This window comes from Amblyomma americanum, chromosome 8 (assembly GCF_052857255.1).
Source record: "Amblyomma americanum isolate KBUSLIRL-KWMA chromosome 8, ASM5285725v1, whole genome shotgun sequence".
In the NCBI taxonomy this organism is placed as follows: domain Eukaryota; kingdom Metazoa; phylum Arthropoda; class Arachnida; order Ixodida; family Ixodidae; genus Amblyomma; species Amblyomma americanum.
The window spans coordinates 36,790,041-36,809,455 of record NC_135504.1 but is presented as its reverse complement, the minus strand read 5'-3'; the positions used below and the strand labels follow the sequence as shown (position 1 = coordinate 36,809,455).

Sequence of the window (19,415 nt, the reverse complement as noted above, 5' to 3'; positions counted from 1 at the left end):
TATTTCCATCGCATACACGCAGCATTTAGCATACATGATGCATATCACAAAAAAGAGATCTCACACAAAGCAAAACAAGAACAAAAGAGTAATAACATCAAAGTGCAATTCAATATGAAATATCGCCAACAGGACAAAAATGGCAGTAGAAATCATAAATTAGCAAAATAGGAATGCAGCTGCTTGATATTGTATTCATGAATAGAATAGTATTTGTTGAGCGCAACAGGAAAGTTATGGGTCAAGGACTGATGTTTACAGAAAGTGCGAAAGCACGGGATTGACCTTAGCATCCATGCAACTTAACCAGCACTGGAGCTCTTGAGCAGTCTCTGTGCGAGAGCAAATGCAGGTTGAAGGCAGACACTGACCCTTGAGCTGCGTCGCCTGCAGCAACTGCTGTGCCACAGCACTGCTCAACTGGGGCCTGATCTGAATGAGCTTGGGCGCCAGGGCTGCCTGGGTTGTGGAGACCACCGCAGCACCACCAGCCGCAGCAGAGCTGACGGGCAGCGCTGTCGACAGCAGCACAGTGGGCTGCGCCTGCGTCGCGAGAAACAAGACACTGTGGGCTGCTTTTCAGAGTAGCACAGCTTAGTGCCTACATTACAAACACTGCGGTGCGGGTTACAGCACTGATGCTATGGGGGATAATAATGAAGCTAAGTTACACATGCTCACTGAAGCTAACACAAACAAACATTGCACAAATTAGAATGAAGAGGCATGAAACAAAACTGGCTGATGACCACATGTATTTGGACTGGTTGGCTAGGATCCATCATATCTGGAATCCGAAGAACTAAAACTGCAGGAGAACCTCGACAATTCGAACTCAGTTAATTTAAAGCCGGTTAATTTAAAGAAATTCTGCAGACCCACAAATTCTTATGTAAATTTTACCGGATAATTTGAAGCGGTGACCTGCCCCAGCCTGGTTAATTTGAAGACCTGGGGTGCCATGCGGGAATGCCTGATCCTGATTTTGCTATGAGCCCTATCGGACCCACGAGGCGACACTGCAGAGCAATGCTGGTGTGCTTGACAGGCGAAGCGTCTTAACTCCTCATACTCCCAGCACGAAAATTGGCCAACGATACGGCTTGCGGGCCATCGAGAAGCGCGCCTGAAGGTGAGAAGACGTGCTTCACTGCAATGCAGCAGAGGATACTGGTTTGAATATGCTAGAGATATCTAGTACAGTGCGATCCATGAACAGTTCCGCAATGCGCCAGCTGCACATGCGCAGATGGTCTCGAGGGGCGCTCACCTGTCACTGCGCAGATGCAGGTGGGTCCCACACACAGAAGCGGATTGGAGTAGTGTATTGTGCTATAAATCTCTCTACTTTTACCATAGCCCGCACCGCCACTGCTTACCACGCCATCAGTGTGTATACGCAGATAGCCCTGAGGGTGTCAGATGACTACCAGCTGTGGGCACACCTACGGCATCAGGACTATCTACACATGCGCAGTCGTGGCGCGCTATATTAAAAGTCACTTGCTTTTGCTCTTGCTCTAATGTCACTTGCTTTTGGCACTTCCTGAACTCAATGAGTACCAGAGGCGCTGGCGTCGGAGCACCCCCACACCCCTAGCAGCATCAGCGCATTTTCCAAGAAGCGATGTACCATTCTTGCTCCGTAGCCACGATGAGTAGACCATGCGCCACACCGGCCTGCGCCGGTTCTTTCAGTGGTGCACCGTGGGTAAACATCTCCAGTTACTTAAAATAATCGTGAAGTTCCAGGAAAGGCTCACACCTCAAAATATTTTTCCTGGGTCCGGTTCTTTCACTGTGTTCAGATAATTCGAAAACACGCTTGATTCGATATTTTTCACGGTCGCAATGACAACGAATTAATGAGGTTTTAGTGTACAAAAGAACGCCACCACTTGTTTGTTGCTGTTTCGTCATCTTTCACCTGTTAGCACTGGTGTGGACACAATTAACGGCCGCAAGATTCTCTTTCTTCTCTATCTTGCACGCACACATAAGGAGCAAGGCAGCACTGAATAAGATGCAAAAATACAATAAGACAGCATGTATCCTCATTTGCCATAGCTTCTGCAAATAACGTTGCTTCTCAACTCTTAGTCAACCTCCTCGGCATCTAACCTTGATTTGTTGAGATGGCTGCGAGACAATTTGAACTGTGCCAGCTGGTGCGACAGAAACAGCTGCCTGAGGTGCTGGTGCTGCAACCACGGCAGGTGCTGCTGCTGCTGTGGCCGTAGCCGGGGCTGCAGCCACTGCGGTTGCCACCCCCGTGGCCGGAGCGATGGAAATGGGTGGACGAATCGTGGTGATTTGGATGGTCTGTGGTTGTGTGGTGTTCGCCACTGTGCCGGCCGCAGTCGTGGTGACTGCCGGCGCTGTTTGCACGGGCAACGTCAGCAGCTGCAGGCGACCGTCTGGCAACCGGATGAGTTGCTGACCTGCGAGCAAGGTTGAGGATGCAGCATGGCCAAGAGGGCAAAAAGGCAAACACATCTGCATGTACCGTGGCTCGAACTTGAGCCACTTTCTACTCTGATAACACAGCACGAAGGTTTATTCTGAAATGCCAACCACAGCATTGTTGAAGGCAGCAATGATAGCTTTCGAGTACTACGCATAGTTAGCCTAGAAGAAAACCAGACCACAGCTGCTGTGAACAACAAAACTTGGAAATCCTGTGTTGATGACCACTTCAGACAATCATGTTACAAATAAATGTAATGTTCTCAGCCAACAGTTTTCTACATGCTGTTTAATTTTATTCCCTATCAGCTAACTAAAAAATCCTATTCATTGCAATATTGCCTGTGGTCTGGCAGACTTTGAATTAATAAAGTCCTACCAACCACCTCCACTAAATCTGATGACGAGGTGAGAGCCACTCACCTGGCATGAGTCCCCGCACTTGAAGCTGTCCATTGGGGCCCTGAATGATCTGAATCTGGGCCCGCACGGGAGCGGCCGCACCCGTTGGGTTTCCCAGGGGGCGGATCACCGCGTTGGTGCCACCGGCAGCAGCGGGCACCACTCCCCTCAGCGCAATCACCGCCGGCCGGGTCTGGCCCGCACCCGCGGGGGCCCGCACCACGATCTGCTGGGGCCCGCCTGCCGTGGTCTTGGGCATCAGCGTCGGTGTACTGGCGCTGATGGGGAGTTTAGCAGTGCCGTCTGCGCTGTTGGCGGCACCCACGGGACGCGTGGTAAAGATGCGGCGCACGGCCCGGCCTGCGCCGGGGTTGCCAGGCGTGGCCGCCACCAGGCTGGTGAGTGTGGTGCCCTTGAGCGGGCTCCCAGCTGACACCAAGGCCACCTGAGGTGGGAGGAAAAAGGCCCCGGGATCACAATAAAGCACCCTTGCAACATTTGGTGATGCTCAGGCAAGTGATTGACGCTTATTTACAGTGATTTATTTTTTGCAGCCTCCCCCATAAATGATATACAGGGTGCCCCAGATAACTTTGGCCACGGTTTAAAAATATGCCGCGGCACTCTTGAGACGACGCGACCCAATGCATGTTGCTGGCCACTGTATGGAGCAACTCACACTATCTTTGTAATGGACCTAACTGCACAATTAGTCGGGATTAATTAACCAACTTCACTAGCAACGAAGATAGTCTAATGAGAAAGTTGTGGAATGGTCCACGAAATGTCCCACTGATCAGTGTTTAACTTTCCATCTATTACGGATCGGCTTTTTTTCGCTCTCTGCAGATGCCCGCGAAATACAAAAGAAAATACCGCACATGACATGCATGCTTGCGCGCCACAAATGCACTGCTCTCAAACGTTCTGCCCAACAAACAAACAGCTCATTTAGCTGGGCGTGCTGCTGCTTAAATGGTGACAGGGCTGCGACGCACGCGCTGGCTGTGCGATTACGGGAGCGCAAGCGATAAGGTCTGCGTCTGCTAGTCGCTATCATCAAGCACCGCGAGGGAGGCATACCACTGGTGTAACTCGCACAGCCAGCTGCTGCGTCGCTGCCCTGTCGCCTTTTAAGGAGCAACACACCGGGCTAAATGATCTGTTAGATCATATCCGGAACATTTGAGAGCACTGCAATTGCAACGCACAAGCGGGCATGTCACGTAGTATTTTTTGTATTTCGCGGGCCTTTGCCGTCAGTGAAAAAGAAAGCTGATACGTAATAGATGCAGAGTTAAAAACTGTTCCAACGGAAGTTTTGCGGACTGTTCTACAACTCTCTCATCGACCTTTTTCGCCTATCTCTGTTGCTTGCGAAATTCGTTAATTAATATCTGCTAATTATGCAATTAAGCACAATATGAAAAATAGTGTGACATGCTCCATACGGTAGATAGTAGAATGCATTTGGTCACATAGTCTTACAGTGCCTCGGCATATTTTTAAACCCTGGCTAAAGTAAGCTGGGACACCCTGTATATGCAAGGCTCACGTCTGGCCAGAATGAAATGGCGATGCCAAAATATGCAAAGTAAACGAGGTGCGCCCTTTTAAATAGCACATTAACGAGAAGTAAGAGTACCACTCTGTTATCTAGCCTACACTGAATTTTATTCACACGTGTGCAAACACAGTAAAAGCTCGTTAATTTGAAAATACGAGGCACTGGAAAAAAAAAAAAAGAATTATCCAAAAGGTCAAATTATCGAATGGTCTTCGAAATGCTGCCAAGAGCAGTTCGCATTATTGCAAAATTTATTTGGCCCAAACCTGGGCTTGGCTTTCTGCTTCCGAGATGCGAAAAGTCCAGCTCTGATCATTTTTTGGGAGCTCCACCAAACGATTTACACCGTGCACCTTCACAAGCGGCATGGTTGCATGTGAGGGGGTCCCATGCACTAAATGCGAAGAGCGTGTGATGAGCATGAGGGTTTGGTGCACTGGTAGACTGGAAGGAGGGAGGGAAACCGCACCAATGCCAGCATGGCACGCAACTGCACTCCGTTAGCTGGCAAATGCGCGGTCAATAGCTATTAAACCTTGTGCTAGCACAAAGCTCAGAAAAATTAAACAAACTACACGGCCCCCTGACCCTGAATGAATATGCCCCTGAAATCTTTTTGGTGACGGCCCCTGACCACCGTCACGTTTGCTGTTGCGCGCACGTCACATATGTGCGGGCAGCACTGTGGCCCATACGCTACAAAGGGTTCAGCAATCGCTGGCATCACCAGCTTCATCGCTTGAGCAGGCATATTTAGAAGATCGCTTCATGTGCCAGTCATACTTCTAAAGGGGCTCTCATTGGGATTCTGTCCGAACTGAACTGGTATGAGCTGAGCTACGTCCAAATTAAAGAGCGCTGAATCAATGTGGCCTTCGTGGTGTAGTGACATTCCTGGTTGAATAACAGTTTACCCTCATTAATCGGAGAGAAAAAAAATAAACAAACCCTAACCGGGCACCGATGCGCTACAGACTCCCCAAGTTATGCCTGCTCACAGATATTACCACTGAGTGAAAGGCAAATAACACAATAAAAGTGCTATCACAAGAGCAACAACCCAGGTGTGCTTTGCCCCCACCTTGGTAAGCGTCTGGTTGGCGGCAGCCTGCGGCGTGGACACTGTGACGGTGATGGTCTTGGTTCCCGGCACACTGGTTTTGGTGGCCGAGGTGGCGGTGCCGCCCTCCTGCAGCCTCTTCTGCTGCATGGCCAGCCGCTGCTGCTTCAGCTGGGCCTCCATCTGGGCGCGGATCTTGTCGGCACTGTGCAGGGTGTGCGCCTGGGCCAGCTTCTCGCGCACTGCCAGCTGCTGCTTCTCGATCCTGCAGCCGCAACAGAGGAGCCCCACTCATTACTCCCCACTCAACTATGGCTGAACAGAAATGCAATATAACAGGGCAAAGGGCCACAAATGAAGTTTATATGGCATGGTTTAATGCCCCGAAGCAACACATGGACTATGAGAAACATCGTATTGAAGGGCTCTGTATCAAGTCCGATTATCTCGGGTTCCTAACCTGCACGGACATCATATAACAAAGGGCCGTCTTTTGTAGCTTGTTTCTGTCGAAATGCTGCCACTACGGCCATGACATGATCTCGTGCGTAGGGCTCCGCACCTGGACGCCACTGCCTCCCACGGAGCCATTACGACAAGTCCATTTATCCTTCTTAATTCGATGAGGTTTACGTTACTTGCTCAATGCAACAGTAACGCACCACGGCCCGAGTGAAAGTAAGAGCGTGAAAGCAAAGAACAAAATCCATTCCCCTGAAAGAAGATCGCTGTTGACGGCAAGAGCCTTCTGGGAATGCGCGGAACTCACTTTTCTCCAAACTGCCGAATCTCCCACAGTTCCAGGTCTTCCTCGGCGACCCACACCTCGGTCACCGTGGGTCCCTTGTGCTGGGGCGACTCGGGTCGTCGCCGCTCCCTCAGACCCGTCCGCTGAGGGGTCACTTTCTCTGCATACCAATGAAATGACAACCTCATTCTATGCCGCCATTCCATGACATCCAGTGAGTGGCAAGTGAGAATAGTATGACCGTCAAAATAATCGAACGCTACAAATTTAAACGATAAGGATCTGAAAAGTTTGACCCCGAACTGATCACTTAGCACTAGGTTTTCACGAACCTTTTATGTATATAGCCAAAGAAAGTACATAGTCGGTGCTGAGCCAACCGTACACTGCACATGCAAGGAAGGCATGTGTACTGGTGCACATTTCCACTGCCTGTACAGGTAAATGGCCCCCCTGATTCAACAGGGCTGGGCCACACGGAATGACCGAGAAAGATGGTTCCAAGCACCACTCACAGATATTGTTTATTACTCCTAGCACATGGCCCAATCCTTGGACTTCACGAATTTGTGCACACTGATGTTCCCAGTGCACTTTATCATGACCGCAATGCAACATCATTCCCTCACGACTCAGTACTCGAGTATGCCGATTTCTGCCACGTGCACTAAGCCAAGATGAGTGAGCTGATGCGGTATAAATTCTGGCTAGCTGGTGAATTTGCAGCTGCATCAGCAGCAAGAAGGCAGGACTGAACCCTTCTGGACCCATCCTGCCTTAATCGAGATTTCCTTTCCCATATGCGCCGAGCAAGCGGCTCGTATCGTACCTCGGGGTTTGGAGGGCAAGTCGATGGGCACTGTGATGCGGCGCACAAGGTACTCGGAGCGCAGGCCAAAGGGGCCGATGTCCCGCCTCTTGAGCAGCTCGGTGGTCTGCACATCACTCTCGGTCGTCAGGGTGTTGGTGCCGCCCGGTGGGGGCTTAGCCTGCAGGTCGTCCCACCGCAGGCTGGCCCACAGAACACGCAACTGCAGCGCCACCTGCAGGAAAAAGAGGGAAGAATGTCCAAGCGCGAAGGGAAGGCCCAAACTGTCAGGCTGACTACTTTGGCCATGGTTAGTACTGATACAAGAGTCAGAAACAAAGTGATGCTGACAACCCACAGACACAAAACTGGGCAAGGACAATGCACTAACTTTGCTCCAATTTTGTTCTCGTTATACTCTACAGTTCTTCGACCCTGCGATCACAGCGGCACAAAGCCAGTCAGAGATGAGAGCAACATGAATTGCAGGGGAAAGAATGCGTACATTATACTGGCCCTGGAATCAAGAGTAATGATGAAAGGGTCACATTAGGTGCTTCTCTATGAAGTGAAAGAAAGAAATGTGCAGGTACCAGGATGATAAAACTATTTTGTGAACAATCAATTAATTGTCGGATCTTCGAGTGGTGTCAAGTCTTCTGCTGTTCTCCTTGACCTTGAGGATCCGTGAAGTGGTGTGTTGCGACTTCCAAAGCCCAATGCATGGCCCTCTTTTAGGTTTGAGGATCGAAGCTGGTAACTATTCTGCTTGGTTAAGAGGCTCGTGGGAGCTAGGTGCTCAGGGAACTCGTATAATATATGAGCTATATCGGCCTAGGGTTGGCCACAGAATCTGCATACTGGAGAATATGATCCAAGATAAACGGTCGACCATTTACATGAATTGGGTACAGTACAGCCGACGACCAAAAATTCGGACACCTTATTTTTCGGACATGCTTGATTATTCGGGCTTTTTCGCGGCACTGCGACATGGCCCATAGAGCCAATGTATAAGAGTGCTTGAAATTTCGGACGCACCGGAACTGCCTGCTGGATTTTTCGGACCTTGTTCGCACTCGCCGCCAATACCCAAGCCGCCATATACCGTATTTACTAGCGTAATGAACCCACTTTTCATCCAGAAAAGTTGACATCAATCAGTTGGGGGGGGGGGGGGGGGGGGGGGGGGTTAATTATGCGGGGAAAACAAAATTTCAACAGATTTTTTTGGAACGGTCGATATTTCATATCATACCTCCAAATGTCCTTCAGTCATCAACAAACAACAAACGCGCGCGGTCAGACGCGTTCGTGCCGCTGGTATTTAGCACCGCGTTCACTTTGACGCGATCGGGCAATTTTGGGGTAGCCCGGCGGCGCCGGCCATTCGCGTCGAGATAACGCGAACACGGTGAACACCGGCCCTGAAGGCCAGGCGCGCAGTTTTTTATGCGAGGTTAAAAAAAAAAAAAACACAGGACGGTGACAAATGCGTAATGCGAATGACTATGCTTTGGCGCTCTGCGAAGTTCGCCGACCGCGCCGCCCTCTCCCCCTCCCCTCCCGCCAACCCTCTGGCAGGAGCTCTCCTAAAAAAAAAAATAAACAAGTGGCGGTGTTATCGGCGGCAGGGCGGCAACCAGCATCTTGGCGCGCTGCGCCCCCTCCCACTCCTTCCTTCCGACAGGAGCTCCCCTGAAAGTATAAACAAGAGATGTTATCGGCGGCCGGGAGCATCTTGGCGCGCTGCCAAGGTCTGCGTCGCGGACGGCGCGAAAACTGAGGAACCAGTTACAAAAAGCTAAAGGCTGAAAAAAAAAACAAGCAAATTGTTACGCACGAACTTGAACAGTAGTCGGGAGTTTGCGGGACTCACCCGTGCCGAGTCTCGGTCCTGGGCACGGAAAGAGGTAGCAGCGAAGCGCGTGGGAGGCGTACGGCTCCACGGCAATGGCGAGCGCGGGAGAAAATGGTCGTGCAACTCAAAGCGAGGTCAGCGTTACCCGCGGCAGAACGCGCCGCAACCCCGACTTTTCTACAGTAAGACCGCGAACAAGTGGCGTTTCGATGACAGGCAAAACGCCTCTCATTATACGCAAGCCACCGCCGAGCGCGTATCGCCGGATACAATGCCGATTTCGGCTCCAGTCGCTAGGCCTAAACCGTGTCGTCTTTGCGGGGCTTACGGAGGCAACATGGCGGCACCCTGTTTGTCCGTTTCGGTTCTAATATCTATCGTCATTACGTTATTCGGCGCTCAACAGGCTGTAAACGGTTGCATTAGCTGCCGCTTCTTGTTATCTCATTCGGACACAATGTTATATGTGAATAATTGTCGGTCATTTTAAAATAGCAGTCTACTTTCAAGCCGGTAAGCCTTACACTGTTTACACTGTCGTCATGGCAACGGCCGTTTGTGTCATTTTTGTATGGCTTGAGCAAGACCTACTGAACTAGAGACCTGCACATTTCGCACTGCTCCAGCGTGCACGTTCTAGTTCATGCCTTTTGCCGCTAGGGAACGGCAGCTACGGGCGGCTTGGCGCTACAATTAACCTGCTGATCAAGATGGCGTCAGTATTTTACTTCAAGGATGTAATAGTATTGTCATTTGTCTACGCTGTGAGTATTCATCATTCATCCATTGCCTAGCAAAGATGCCAGAAAGTCTCACGTCTGGCATGCGCGCAAACAAAATATTCACCGCTAGGATTTGAAGAAATGCCACATTTGCATTCTTCATTACTAGTTTTAAAAATAATAAGACGGGACAAATGCACAGCGAGGCAGTGAGAGGAGAGAAATCATTTGTCGAAAGCAGACGATGATGATGACAGACGAAAAGGTCAACCGAGTGCCCTCAACGGCCGAAAAGTTTAACGAAAGTTGGCGCACGCAGTCCCATAGGACCCCGCCAAATGTGCAGGTCTCTAGTTCCGTAGGTCTTAGGCTAGGTATGAGGGCATGGCGTGGAAGCTGGAGGAACCATCTGAAAGTTCTAAGGTCTCCTCAATTTGGCTGCACTTTCTGCACCAGTTCAGGAAGTGCGGCACTCTCGCACTCGATTCGACAGTGCAGCTAGTGCCACCTACACTTCGGCACTCGATTTGGCCTCGTGCTGCACGAGTTCTTCTGCACTGCTGCACTAGCCTCCTGGCGAGTTTTCGTGCAAGTAGTGCAAGGTGCTTGGTGCGCTCCGTAGCAGACGGCTCCGCGGCCATGCTACGGTGGCTATGCTTGTTTTAGTGAGCGGCGTTGAGACCATGGTTGAGACGGCCGCGTACCCGTGAAAGACGCGGCACCTGCGCCGGGCCCTCGCCAAACAGGTGAAATGACCGTGTACGTACGTGTGTGCGCGTGTCTGTGTACGCGCGTAAGCGACTGGCTGTCATGGCGCACTAGTACGTACTGCGTATGGGTTCTCGTCTTTCTGTCCAGCCTCGCACGTTGCTTACACCATTTCTCTTTTGTGTGCAATTATTATTACAGACGCAGCACGATGGAGCGCTTCCATAAGAGGAAGATTGTGAAATTTTTTATAATACGTGGGCGATCGCAACGTTTGTGGCCTGCCGCGACATCAGTACCTCCGCTTACGACAGCTACTGGGCTTGAAGTCGCCGTCAGCCAACACCTTCGCCTGCCAGTTGGTCTCTGACAGTCACGTCGCCGAAAGTGAACACGATTGAGTTCAAATATAGATCAGGCAACTCTTGGCGGACAACAGTAGTCACTTTTCGATAGAACGGAAGCAGCCTGAATCACGCGTATGGACTGTAAAAGATCGTCTCGAGCGGTACTCTGAATAACCTCTCGAATTCATTGTTGCCTCTACACAGTACCCGTTGAATCAGTGACAGACGACGGGCCTGCGCCACTTTGCACAATTAACGCAACGAAAAAACGGTGTCAAATTCTTCGCCACTTTTGGAATTAACAAATTTTATAGCCGCTCCACCAGATGTGCCGAATTACAAATTTTATAGCTGCTCCACGAGATGTGCCACTTCGAGCAAATGCACAGCGTTCAATGCAGCTTTGTGCATATATACAAACACCAACGCATGGCCGCAGCAGACGAAAGTTTCTGCACGTTTGCACTCGATTTGGCCGCTGCACCGACAGCATTAGCATCGGGCTACACTCGCGCCGCAAGAACTGGCACTACACTGACACGGCACTTTTGTGAACTAGTGCAGCCAAATCGAGACCTCTAGCCACCCTACAACCCCCAAAGAAATAGCAGACGGCAAAAAGCGCGCGCTTTGTCATGGCTTAGTTTGGATCAAATCGGCCTCAAGTTTTTTTTTTCTTTTTCCTGACGTGTAGTGGCGCTAGGTACTTACCCAAACGTGGCTGAACCTGTGTGTTGTTTGTCCACTGAGCGCGTTCCGGAACAGTCCGCAAACGCTCATTTAAAAGCGTCGTTCGCGCTTTGGATTTAGCGTGCGCAACAGTCTTGCATGTTGCGTACGAAAAGAACGCAAACGCTATACTAAAGCTGTCTAATGACGCAGGCCAACGCCGACAAAGCGCTAGCTTCGGCCGTTTCTCGGTACCCGCTGCGGTGGCTCAATCGTTAGGGCGCTCGGCTACTGATCCGAAGTACCCGGGTTCCAACCCGACAGCGGCGGCTGCGCTTTTATGGAGGCAAAACGCTAAGGCGCCCCTGTGCTGTGCGATGTCAGTGCACGTTAAAGATCTCCAGGTGGTTGAAATTATTCCGAAGCCCTCCACTATGGCACCTATTCCTTTCTTCTTTCACTCCCTCCTTTATCCCTTCCCTTGTGGCATGGTTCAGGTGTCCACCGATATGAGACTTCCCTTATGGCCCGGTTCCGGTGTCCACAGAGATATGTGAGACAGGTGTCCTTTCCTTAAAAACAAAAATTAAGGCCCCTGTATCACATATCCCGGTGGACTAATAATAATAATTGGTTTTTGGGGAAAGGAAATGGCGCAGTATCTGTCTCATATCTTTGGACACCTGAACCGCGCCACGGTAAGGGAAGGGATAAAGGAGGGAGTGAAAGAAGAAAGGAAGAATAGGTGCCGTAATGGAGGGCTCCGGAATAATTTCGAGGACCTGGGGATCTTTAACGTGCACTGACATCGCACAGCACACGGGCACCTTAGCGTTTTTCCTCCATAAAAATGCAGCCGCCATTGGTCATAAAGAGGGACATCACGGTATCGAAAATGTTCAGGCCGGTATGCGATTCGATTGGAACAAATCCAAGAAAGCGTTCGTACACTTTTCCATTTAAATAGTATCGTAAAACAACTGACAGCTGATCAACATGAGTAAGGTGTGGAGTCGAATCAACAATTAAAGAGAAGTAGTTTGCACGTTTCACTTCGTCAACGAGACATTCCTTGACAACCTTTGCCATATGCTCGACAACTTCATCACAAATGGTTTTTGACAGATATGATGGGTGACCTTTTCCTTTCTTCCCGTAGCATTTGATGTGCTCCTCTAGAAAGGGATCAAACAAAAATCTCCTCACCGCCCCTAAACGCTAGGTTGTGCTCAGCTAGAAGCTTAACTACAATGACTACGCGCTTCAACACCTCTGTCCAGTAAGCGGTCTCAGTGACAAGATGCTTACCAGCTCCTTGTCAATTGTACTGCTTGAGTTAAAGCGGGCGAGCCATGCTGCCACGCAGTTCCGGTGCTCGACGCTATTTTCATGTGCGCAAACCTTTTCTTCTGCTCTTTTCCAATCAGAAAAGCCGTGCGTGGTGAAAGCATTGGCGTTGCTTGAAACCGAAAATAGTTTGCACATGAAACAGTAAACGGAACCTTTGGACTCCGAGTACATTAACCAGTGTCGCTCGTACACCTCCCCATTTACAGCCTTTCGCACGAAAAGATGAGTGACAAATAGCGTTTCTGAGTTTTGTATTGCCTTTCGGAAGACGGAAAATTTTCTGCCCGATTTTGAAAATACAATGGCCCTTTCTCTAGGTATGCACTCCGAATGCTGTCAGTGATAACGTCTGGCCACTTAGCAGGGTCACTTTGGAGAATCTCGCAACATATCTCTTGCTGCGGGGGCGCCTGTACTTCTCTGTTGCCTCAACGAGAAGCCGTCTCATTCGTCCTCTCGAGGCACACTTTGAAGGTGGGAACATGATTATTATCTGAACAGACGCACTGACAGGAAACCATGAAAACTCTTCCAAGCAAACGCACCTACGTCGCTTCGTAAGAAAGAGGGCCCCTCCGGGGTGGCGGGGGATTCCTGTTTTTGCAGCTCGACAAGCTCTCACCAAATGATCAGGCTAAGCGCATGCTGTTACATTAGGCGGGGGGCCCCGTCTACTCGTTCTGGTTTTCTCGCTTCATACATGTCGCTCGAAGTTCCGTTGCCCATGGTTCCATATACTAAGCAGGTTAGAATAAATGGGCCACCTTCTCCTACTGTCCAAGGCGAGGCCCTGGGCAGCAGCCCCCTTCTGCGAGCCCTCAGAAACGAGCTGTCCAGACCTTGTGCCAAGAAATGCTAATTGTCATTTTTATGCCATGAAATCGTCAATAAATGCCTTTGTACCTCATTCAGCGGTTACATTTTTTCAAAATTAGGCGATTTGGATCAAAAGTCGCCAACTGTTTTTGAGGTGATTAAAGAAATACATTTTCTAATAAACATACCCTGGGGGATATACGTTTCACCATCGCCGCTGGTTTCGCTCCCTGAGCTTCTTCAGCCGCAATCCGAATTAATCACAGTGCAACCACTCTAGCTGAAGAGACACGACATCACAGTCAGATATGTAACAAACATCCAGGGTTATCTGGCGATGTCTCAAACCATGCTAAGGAAGAGCAAACCCAGCCTGGGCATTCAGGAAGAGACGGGATCTCACTCTCACAATTCTCGTCAAATGTGCGTCTGTTCAGCGGACCAAGAGAGCACTCCGATGCATAGCAAGTTGCTCCGACACGAGCCATGGAGCCCACAAACTCAATACCAGTAGAATCCCGCTATAGTTAACTCGGATATAGTAAAGTGAAGCTGCAGTCCCATTTCGCCTTCCACAGACGACTGAACATTTTTTTTCGGTTATACAGTTGAACCCCGCAATAATGAAAACCGCAAGTACGAATTTCTCGACCGAACGAAATATTTTCGTGGACCCGGCCAACGTTCATAAGATTCAATGCATTTCATTTCTCTCAACAACGAAAACGCTTTCCGACTTCCGTCTCACAACAATGAAGGTTTTTGAAGTAGCAGTCCAAACGTTTCCTTCAGTCGTAAGCCACAACAGGAAAATAAAGCGCTGGAACGCGTTTTAGTACACCACTTTTAACATTTTCGGCGCTTCCACGCTACCAGCAAGCACATTTACGGACGTGGCCATGTTTGTTTACAAGTTGCTGATGATGACGACTGCGCACCTGTCGTTTGAAAAAAAAAAAAAAAAAAGCCATTTTTGGTGGGCGCTGATTTGTTGCGAATCGGTTCAAACGGGCACAGCCGTATTGTCATCGCGGATGTTTGTGTTGATTGCGGCCTAGCAGGCCACACATCCATTGTTTTCTTTCTGTCTGGCGTGTTGACGTGCTGAGAAGATGCCTCCGACCAAAAAGCGGAAGTTTCTGACGCTTCAGGAAAAGGCGGAACTCATCGCTCAAGTTGCTAAAGGAAGGAAGAAAATGGATAATTGAAGAGTTTGGAATTCCGTGCAGTTCGCTGTCGACGATATTGAAGTGCAAAGGCAGCATCTTGGCTGCTCTGGAGAATGGAGCACGTGCGCAGCACAAGACGGTGACGCCAACTTTTGAAGATGTCGACAAGGCTGTGTATGCCTGGTTCTTGGAACAGAGAGCAAACAAGGTGCCACTGTCCGGAACCTTAGTGCAGCAAAAAGCCCTCGCCTTCGTGTGCCAACTAGGGCACGACACTTTTAAGGCGAGTGCCGGTTGGCTGAGCCGTTTTAAGGCACGGCATAACATTGTTGCCAAAGTACTCTCGGGTGAATCGGCAAGCGTCGACACAGAATCAGCACCAACTTGGATGCGAAAACGAAGACATCGAAGCAGCACACAAGCCCTGCGACATTTACAACGCCGACGGAACTGGCTTGTTCTGCCAGATGCTGCCATCAAAGACACTGGAACTGAAAGGGCAACGATGCCATGGCGGGAAGCACAGCAAGAAACGCGTTACGCTTTTGCTGTGCTCCAACATGGACGGCTCTGATAAGCGTCCGCTCCTCGTCATCAGCCGAAGCAAAAAGCCTCATTGCTTTAAGGGCAATCGCAGGCTGCCTGTACATTACACAGCCAACTATAAGCCATGGATGACCCGCACCATCTTTGGGAGTTGGCTGGATGCATTCGATGGTGGCATCCGAAAAGCAGGAAGGTTTGTGTGCCTGTTCTTAGATAACTGCAGTGCGCATCACGTTGATGACACGACTCTGACAAACGTCCACCCGATATCTTTCCCCCCGAACTGTACCTCCGTGATTCAGCCCTTAGACCAAGGTGTGATACGTAGTGTGAAGTGTACATACCGAGGGAGACTTCTTCAACGACTGCTATTGAGCATCGAGATGAAGCGCCCGTTAGAAGTGGATTTGTTTATTGCCCTGGAAATGGTGGCCGCAGCGTGGATAGCAACAAGAGCAACCATTATTCGGAACTCGTTCCAGCACGCGGGGTTCGCTACTGAGCAGCTCGCCGCATCGCCAGGGCCGCAGCTGCCAGAAGAAGAGGCCGCACTGGTCAGCGCATGGCAGGAGCTGCGTGGTGTCGACGAGACTGTGCCGGAGGCATTGGACGACTTCCCCTTTGTGGATAAAGATGTAATTGTCCATGAGGAATTGACAGATGACGCCATCGTCAAGAGTGTGTGTGGCATGACCAAGGAGAGCGATGACGAAGGTGGCAACGATCAGCTCGAGAAAAAGGAGGCATGTCCGCGGGATGTGCTCGATGCTCTCGACACCATACGTTTGTTCATCGGCGCTCACGACGATGATATTGCGATGGAAAGCCTGCTAAGTTGCGAGAGCAGGATTTTGACGCTGCTGCAAAGCAAGAAAAGGCAAACGACGATCACAGATTTTTTCAAATAAAATTTCGCTTCCGCTTGCTCAGGTTCGTACCTATTCATCTGTAGTCCAGTTTTCGCGATAACGAAATTCTCGCGAAAACGAAAAATTATCTCGCCCCCGGCAATTTCGTTATTGCGGGGTTCAACTGTAGCAAAGATTTTTTTTCGAGGAAACGGCTATAGTAAAGAGTGTCTGGCCGTGCCGATGTACTTCCCACGGAATAATGACATCGCAGTCCGCGAGAAGTGTAGGATCACAAGGCAAATAGATACAAAATAAGAAAAAACGGTGCTTTTTGAGTTTTAGTCACCACCTGACTGTGCCGCGCATATTTCTAAAGTACTGCCTCTTAAATGACGCTGAGGCCACAGAAGACGATGCCGTGATCATGCAAAGCTCAGATTTTCACATGGAATCAAACTCGCTTTATTTTTGTAGCCAGCCATGTTGTATTTGTGTAAATGTGGTACTTCCACAAGACATAAACCAAGTCGAAATGGTGATAACATCTGATAACTGAAAATAAATATCACATAAAGGGACAATAAGGGCAGGATGTGAGGTATTTCTGAGTTTCTTTTATAAATCAATACTTCGTGCTTAGTAACCAGCCAGACAGCATGGTTAAAGGCATGTCATCACCAACAACTGATACAGTAAAGACCCTGATATAGCAAAGATTTTTGCTGGTCCGAGCTACTTTACTATAGAGGGGTTCTAGTGTACTGATTGACCAGTAGAACATGCGTTCACCACTGCGGATCGGTCGAATTCACTATAAGTAAGCCAGCAACGACACATAAGCAAGCAAAAACAGAAGCCCAGCTCAGCACACACATACCTGATGGATGGTGGTGAGCATCTGATTCCGGTACCGCCAGGAAGTCTTGAAACAGGGTCGTGGGCTGACTCCATATGGCCAGCTCTGTGGATTTATCTTGGCCGTGTAGCTGCAAATCAAGAGGCATAAATTGCATTCTGCGAGTGTGACCAATGCTCCTAAAGCAATCAAATCCAGAGGGCTGCCCACCGTGCCAAAGGGAAAGCCAAGCAACTGAAGAAAAAACAAGCAAGCCCTCAATCACAATATTTTGTTCATAATACTGATGACTTTGATAGCTACCCATTTCTGTGGGTTAATTCCATGTACAATGTTTGTAGTCACGTGCAGCATTGGTGAAAAATCCTCAGGTCACATGGCTCTACTATAGAGCTCAAGAGCCAACGATGCGGGCCGCAGACTTGTGGCCAAGGCCTTACATAACCCATTACACATCATCCACTGACACTCTTTTGTGCAATATTTTATGCAAAACTTAATGTGGCGAGACATTTCCAGACACATGCCATATGGACTTGCCAAAATGCCCACCCCTGGTTTCACAAGAAATCGGGAGTCCAATAGTGGCAAAAATTGTTCACTGCAAAGTTCTCTGGAGGACTTGGCTTACCAGAGCTAAATCGAACGACTGTGTAGGTAACTGCTGCTTTCAACAGGCCTGCGGCAACGCAGTTGGACGGAAGAATAAATTTTCTACCCACACATCACAATGTCATTTTAAACGCTATCTTTGCAGAGGAATGCAAGTACAAAAACATGACAAAACTGAAGAAGGAATTTAGAAATGCTTGCTACAGCAGATCAGCACTGCACCACCACAAATAAAAAACTGGCCGACAATTATACTTGCACGTAATGAGACTTTTGAGAGCAGATGCTGCGGTATTTGAACCGCAGGCGACCACATATGGAAAACGCAGTGCTGAATGGAAGCGGCTCTGGGTCCTGGCTTGGGCAGCATGCTCCGCGATCTGTCGCCGCTGAGCCTCACTTCATGGTGCCTGGCACCATCTCTGAGCGAGTGACGGCTACAACTGGCACTCCTTGCGATGCGCTCGCTGCATATACGTTACCAGTGAGCAGATGATGCAGCACCCGTCTCTGGTGCGGTGGGACGCTGATGCATAACCTGCCTTCACTCTACCACCGTACCCCCCTCCTCCACTTCCTCCTCGCACTCGGTTACAATGACGGTGAGGCATGCCGCTCAACCCGAGAACGTGCATATAAGAGCTGCACTCTAAAGGGGGGGGGGGGTTCCAACTTAGAGGTGAAAGTACAGAGTAGCACCAACCTGAAGCCCGTAGCTTCACGAAGGGAGCCTCTCCGTGCCATCTTGCGGAGCTCGTGCTGGGGCAGGACCATTATGCTGCGCTGCTTGCTGGCAAACGTCTGGAAGCGGCAAAACGGCGGCAGCGTGCCCTTGTTCTTCTTCACCTTTTTGGTCACCTTGGTGATCTTGCCCAGGTACACCTTGTTGCTCGTTGTTGTCGTCATCATGGTGCTCACGGCTTTGCCATTACCCACGGACGTAGTTGTCAACAGCCTCGATGCAGTTGCTGCAGCCGCCAAGGCGGCCCCCGCCACCTTCGTCACCGTTGAACCGCTGGTGGATGATGCAGCAACTGTTGCGGCCAACGCAGTTTTTGTGAACGTGGTTGCTGTGGTTGTTGTTGAGGAAGGCTCGGCTTTTGTGGTTGGGGCTTCGGGTTCAGGTTTGACCTCAGCAGTCTCCACCACTGCACTGGTCTGCTGGGTCCCAGAAGGCGACTCTGCTGCTGCTGACACTTGACCGGAAGTTTCCGAGGTTAGGTTTTTCTTATCAATGTTATTACTGACAGGTGGTGCAGCTTTCTCACTCACCTTCGCACCCTGTACAACTTCCTTCTCAACATTTGCAGGCCTTTCACCACCTTCCACAACAGGCGATGCTGACGGCCCCCCTTCACCGGCTGCACACAGGTCATTTCTCGGAGGAACAGACGTCTTGTCTTCAACGGAAATAGATGGCTTCTCATCTGTAACACTGGCCATTTCCTCGTCAACAGATGCTGTCTGGTCTTCTTCGGCAGACATAACAGACTCTTCGACCGATGCCTCATCACCACAGACAACCTCCTCTGCGGCAGGCTCCGTGAGCACCGTCTCCTCCGCGGCAGTTTCGACAGGCAGATGCTCGGACTCGTCTGTCTCGACCACCTCCTCGGCTGCGACTGTGGTCATCTCGACGTCGTTGCACGGCTCAGGAACCTCGGGCAGCTCTTCCGGCTCGCGCTTCACCACAGTGCTAGTCGTGCTGGTGGTCGTGACAGTGGTTCGGGACACCGTGGTCGTGGTGGTGGTCAAGGTCTCCTGGACCACAGTCTGTTTAACCTGCAAGACATGCATGCCCCAGGATCAGCGCACAAATACACACCACAATAGCCAGCTGTGAAACTTATCACATTG

At 50.0% G+C, this 19,415-nt stretch overlaps 1 protein-coding gene across 2 annotated transcripts in view; it reads right to left on the bottom strand.

Moving 5' to 3' along the window:
• The window catches only part of E(bx) (nucleosome-remodeling factor subunit NURF301 E(bx)), a 66,269-nt gene that overhangs the window by 24,792 nt on the left and 22,062 nt on the right, over positions 1 to 19,415 (bottom strand). For both annotated transcript variants that reach the window (XM_077634481.1, XM_077634482.1), the window contains exons 14-21: positions 18,262 to 19,340; positions 16,968 to 17,076; positions 7,073 to 7,286; positions 6,265 to 6,403; positions 5,517 to 5,760; positions 2,890 to 3,313; positions 2,122 to 2,441; positions 372 to 543 (exon numbers count right to left, since the gene is read on the bottom strand). In XM_077634481.1, coding sequence (XP_077490607.1) covers positions 372 to 543; positions 2,122 to 2,441; positions 2,890 to 3,313; positions 5,517 to 5,760; positions 6,265 to 6,403; positions 7,073 to 7,286; positions 16,968 to 17,076; positions 18,262 to 19,340 — 2,701 coding nt within the window. The remainder of the gene's footprint in view (positions 1 to 371; positions 544 to 2,121; positions 2,442 to 2,889; positions 3,314 to 5,516; positions 5,761 to 6,264; positions 6,404 to 7,072; positions 7,287 to 16,967; positions 17,077 to 18,261; positions 19,341 to 19,415) is intronic.